Source organism: Empidonax traillii, unplaced genomic scaffold, assembly GCF_003031625.1.
Source record: "Empidonax traillii isolate 1590-97213 ecotype Southwest subspecies unplaced genomic scaffold, ASM303162v1 scaffold426:size1138770, whole genome shotgun sequence".
NCBI classification, from domain to species: Eukaryota; Metazoa; Chordata; class Aves; order Passeriformes; family Tyrannidae; genus Empidonax; species Empidonax traillii.
Genome location: NW_020955619.1, coordinates 707690 through 712881, shown reverse-complemented (window position 1 = coordinate 712881; position 5192 = coordinate 707690). Strand labels below are relative to the sequence as shown.

Sequence of the window (5192 nt, the reverse complement as noted above, 5' to 3'; positions counted from 1 at the left end):
CTCCCTGGGGGGAACAGGGACCCCCTCCTTTCCACCCACTAAAGAACCAGAGCCTCCCCTCCCTCCCTGTGTTGTTGTTCCTCCCAATGTAAGACCACATAAACAACGTCATTTTTATTTAAAAAAAACAAACTGGGGAAAAAAACAACAAGCAAACAAAATATACAGCAAAGCCACAGACAATGTAAACTTCACCCTTGATAGTGTTACCTCAGAGTAAATACCGAAGTAAGGTTTACAGGGATACTCTATAAAAAACTATTGTCATTTCCAAACACAAAAGGCACTTCACTTCCATTAAAGGAACTACAAAGTCAAAGACAGGCTGGAAACCCAGGACTGTGAAGTCCAACACTTCATCCTGGAAGTACCAATAGTTATAGCTAACAGTAGCTAGAAACTTTAATTTGCTCCTAAGGTGGCAAAACACAAAGTTCCCTTTAAGACTTTGAAATATCTGAAATAATTTGCAACTATCAGCCCATCAACTGGGAGATGATGATGAAAAAATCTTTGCTGCTGCCATCAGCAGGTACCCCCAGGTTCATGGTCAGCACAGCTCACCATCATCCAGGTGATCTGCACACCAAGGAAGAACCTAAAAACCGGTTTTCCTCTCTAAATGCCAACAAAAAACTCAAAAGCATGACCAGAGCCTTGGTCACAGCCTTCCCTTGGCTGCTGGGAGGATTTATCCCAAAATCTTTAGAGTATGGATACAGCAAGTAACACTCCTGACAGTGTATTGTCTTTATGGCCCCAAGAGGCCATTTTCATAATAAATCTGTAGAAAAAAGCTAAAACCAAGAGCATCTTTCTTTTCCTCACGGGAAGTCAGCTCCAAATGCATAAACAGGAAACCTGGGTCTGCCTGAGAGGAGGCAAGGAGGCAGGAGGCAGCCAGGCACGTACAGAAGTTGAGCAGCTTCACCTTAAGAATTGACATCCCTTCACCAGAGCCTGAAAAAATATTCCCATTACAACAACAACAAACTGACATAGAACTCTGGGGATTTTTTTGCTCCAAATGAAGCTGAGACCAGCTCCAAGAGCAGAGTTGTCCATCGAAGACTCAAACATGCTCTTGAAAAATAAACATTTTAGAATATATATAAAATGAAAGTTTAGGCATTTGTTCATTGACCAACACCCAAAGAACAGGTCAGCAGAAGTTTGTCAGAAATGAGCCAACCCCTGACACAGGGGCTGCACCCAAATCCTGACACCCAGGAGGTGCTCAGAGTGCTTTCCAGTCGATGGGCTTCTTCCCAGATTTCTTGAGGAATTCATTTGTCTTGGAGAAGTGCCGGCAGCCGAAAAACCCTCTGTTGGCTGAGAGGGGTGAAGGATGAACCGTCTGTAGGATGTGGTGGCGCTTCTGCAAACATTGGAGGAAACTGCCCGTTAGATTTGCATGTTTTCGGCTGCTCCTGCCCCGGGCAGATGTGATTTCCTGCCCTGGGCAGATGTGATTTCCCCTCCACCTGCACTACCTACATGTGACTTCCCCTCTACACCTCCTCCAATACCGGCCTGAGACCCAAAGAACCAGCCGTGAAGGCTGAGACTTCTGTCCCACTGTGCAGAGATGGACTGTGTAAAGCAAAAATGCCCAAGTCATTTCCCAATTTTACGCAGATTCATGAGCCTTTTCCTAGGAAAAACAGCTCTGTCCCCAGTGGGACACTTTGCTGACAACAGGAGGTTACACTTGCTCCAGTTTGCTTGCTCAATTCTGGAAAAGGCTAAGCTGGAGCAGAAGGGCCACTCAATTCACGGAGTTCAGGCAGGGATAATTCCCGGTCCTGTAAGGCAAGTGCCCTCTAGTGTCCACCAAACTGAGGGAGAAATCAGGGAGAAGGAAAGGCTGTACCCTGTCAATGGAGCTGCCCTTCCTCTGGGCATAGGCTCCCCACAGCATGAACACGAGCCCGTTCAGGTGCTTGTTGAGCCAGGACACCACGACGTCCGTGAACTGCTCCCAGCCCCGCTCCCTGTGGGATGTGGCCTGGTGAGCCCTCACGGTGAGCACAGCGTTGAGCAGGAGCACTCCTGGGAAATCCACCATGTGGACAGAGGGAGAAACAAATCAAGCGTTAATCCAGCCCTGGAAGTGTCCAAGGCCAGGTTAGATGGAGGGCACCCTCGGCAAGGTGCTGATGACACTGAGCTGTATTGTGGGGTCACATCCTGGAGGGAAGGGATGGATCCAGAGGGACCTGGACAGACTGGAGAGGTGGGAAGATGGAGCTGGCATAGGTTACCCAGAGAAGCTGTGACTGCCCCATCCATGGAAGTGTCCAAGGCCAGGTTGGACAGGGCTTGGAACAACCTGGTCAAGTGGAAGGTGTCCAGGCCCATGGCATGGGGGTGGAGCTTTAAATCCCTTCCAAAACAAACCATTCCAGGATTTTAAAATTATAACTGATTTTTCCAGTTTCCCTTCAGAAAGACACTCAGTTTTCATTCTAAGGGACTTGCCAAACAACAGGTACTGATTTTCTCAGAACTGATTTTCTGTCCTACAAATGGATCATTTCCAGCTACAGGTCTGTTTTCTAGACTGGCTTTTTTTTCTGCTCCACAGTGACCAGATTATTGAGTGTCTCTGAGCTCACCTTGCTTGGCCCAGCCAGTCAGATCCCCATGGCCAGGATGAGTGAAGCCCTCGATGTCTGTAGAGAGCTCCCTGTAAATATTTTCCAAACTGCAAACAAAAAACACCATTAAGTTTTCTTAATATTAATATTTAAAGACAAGATCAAGCAGTTCCACTTATTGCTCTTACACCAGGCAAGAAGGTATTGACTTTAATCTTATTATTTAAGATAACAAGGTCATTTGTAGAGGCAGGGCAGCGAGGACTCCCTTTGTGTGCCTGGCTGGAATCTTAATGAGGTCTCAACGCAACTAGAAATGCAAACTTACATCCAGAATATCACCAAATTATACAGAATTAGCCATATATTTGCAGTGATGTTTTCTTCCAGCCAATGCACAATTCAATTTTAAGTAGTTGCACAACTCTTCACATCAATTTTCTGGCTCCCAGCCCTGAGCAACACAGAACTGCAAATAATTTGTGGCCAAAAGGGATTTTGCTAAATGCCCTACCTGGGGGGAGGTGGAACAGGCTTCTGGACACTGAAGCAGAGCCCATGAGCTTGGTTAGGGCCATGGTATGGATCCTGTCCCAGAATTACAACCTTCACCTGAAAGCAGACCTTGGTTAGCACTGAATTGAAATCAGCTTTATTCACAAAAGAATGGGGGGAAAGGCTTATAAATGAGCTTTATCTTAAAAAAGAGGCATAAGAAAGACCCAAACCAATCTCAATCCCAATCCCCTCAGGAACTGAAGTCAGTCCAAGACATCTCATTATTAACAAGTTAAAGAGCAGAGACCCTACCTAACACCAAGGATTAATATGACCACAGCTTTGCTGCTAAAATTATGAATACAGTTAATACGATTTGAGTGCAGAAGACCAACATTTTCAGAGCTACAATAAAACACCTTGTTGAGATATTTTCCAAATAGGTTTCATCCTATTTTAGCTTTATGCCACCTTTGCTGTGACATTTTTTACACAGTTTATTAGAAATGACATTATCTTACGATGTCTGCTTTTAATTATAGTTCATTACAGATCAATTAAAAGAACAAAGGACATACAAGATGCAAAAACTCTGAAGTAGATAAAGCTGGTAAGACTAGAAAAAAGATCAAAAGTTCAACTAGGCGTTCAAAGGAAATTCTGTGGCTTGTGAGGGCAATAAAACAATAAAACCCTGTTTTGGTATCAGAGATGAAAGGGAAGGCAGAATCTGTGAGCTAGGTGAGACAAACAATAACATCCCTATCCCGTGGGACTGAAGTTTAAGGGAAAAAACACTGAACTAACGTGCCTGTGCACCCAACCTGCATTTTCATGGTTAGAGACTCCGATCCCCCCTCCCCAGCCCCTGCAGCTTCACTCACGTCCCAGATGTCGCACATCTGCGTCCAGGTGAAGACCTGCTCGGGGGGCGGATACACCGTGTAGCGCCTCCTCTCCTCGGCCACGAACGCCATGAGCTGCGGGGGCAAAGAGGGGCTCAGCGGGGAAAGGGGCGGCTCAGCGGGGGCCGAGTGGGCGCAGCGCCCCCTCGGGGAGGGTCGCGGGGGCCGCTCACTCACGTCCACGAAGTACGGCTTGGAGAACTCCCCTGCCAGCTGCCGCCGCCAGCTGTCCGCGAAGCCCGGGGGCACGTTCCGCTGCGCCAGCAGCTGCCGCGCCGCCTCCTTGTTCTTGAGGATGCGCTCCCGCTGCTCCTCGCTCAGCGACGGCGCCGCGCCCGCCTCATCTCCCTTCGCCTTCTTGGCGGCGCTCACCTGGAAGCAGCGGGCAAGGGGGATGCGGGAGAGCAGCGGGCGCGGCCGCAGCAGCGAAATCAGCGCCACCATGGCCGGACAGGCCCCGCCCCGGGGCGGCGCCACCGCACGCGGAGCGTTCCCGGCAAAACCCCGAGCGCGCGCCCATTGGCCGCCGGGACGCGCGCGCCCCGCCCGCGGGCGCGAGCCAAAAAAAAACTCCCGCTCGCTATTGGCCGCCGGGAAAAGGGCCCGCTCCCCCCCATTGGCCCATCTCGGCGTGCGGAGAGGTTTCCTACCCAGCAACCCTGACGGCAGCGCGGCTTTCGGCGCCCATTGGGCGGCGGCGGAGCGTGGCCGCTTGACTGGCAGCTCAGCCGCGCGTGCAGCCGCGCGGGAATTTGGAAGTGGTGTTTACTCCCCATACCCCCCGCACCAAAGGCCGCCAGACCCCTCAGAACACAAATATACACACACGCACACGCACATATATATACGGCCAGACAGACCTCTGTCGCTGCCAGACCCCTGTCCCCTCTCCCTTCCCCCGGCGCCCCCAGCCCACCGCTCGCTACCTCAGCATCTCCTCCCGGCTCCGGGGACCGGGCGCGCTTCTTGGGCGGCGCGGGGCTGAAGAAGGAGTGCAGCGTCCTCTGGCCGATCATGGCAGGGCAGGAGCGAGGCAGAGTGGGAGGCAGTGAATGAATGACTGAGTGAGGGTCGGCAGCGGCGGCTCCAGCGGGGGGGGGCGGGACTGCGGTTTGGCGCCAAAACAGTGCGCGTGCGCTGGGGGCGGGGCCGGCGGGGGGCAGGGGGCGGGGTCATCCCCGGCCCGTTG

General features: G+C 51.2%; 1 protein-coding gene across 1 annotated transcript; it reads right to left on the bottom strand.

Annotated features, from left to right (window-relative positions):
- Window positions 1-776: 776 nt before the first annotated feature.
- Window positions 777-5111, bottom strand: UNG (uracil DNA glycosylase). The gene is made up of 7 exons (XM_027894425.1): window positions 4930-5111; window positions 4181-4375; window positions 3983-4078; window positions 3115-3212; window positions 2619-2707; window positions 1874-2052; window positions 777-1378 (listed from the first exon to the last, which is right to left on the bottom strand). Exons 1-7 carry the CDS (start codon window positions 5017-5019, stop codon window positions 1238-1240), a joined length of 888 nt encoding a protein of 295 aa, XP_027750226.1. The 5' UTR covers window positions 5020-5111; the 3' UTR covers window positions 777-1237.
- Window positions 5112-5192: the final 81 nt, after the last annotated feature.

Bases quoted from the DNA above. Each gene is read 5' to 3' on its own strand.
- UNG (XM_027894425.1), bottom strand. From the start codon at position 5,019: ATGATCGGCCAGAGGACGCTGCACTCCTTCTTCAGCCCCGCGCCGCCC. The intron at 4,079-4,180 runs GTGAGTGAGCGG...TTGCCCCCGCAG, and splicing joins CCAAGCCGTACTTCGTGGAC to CTCATGGCGTTCGTGGCCGA. The intron at 2,053-2,618 runs GTGAGCTCAGAG...TGGATTTCCCAG, and splicing joins GACTGGCTGGGCCAAGCAAG to GAGTGCTCCTGCTCAACGCT.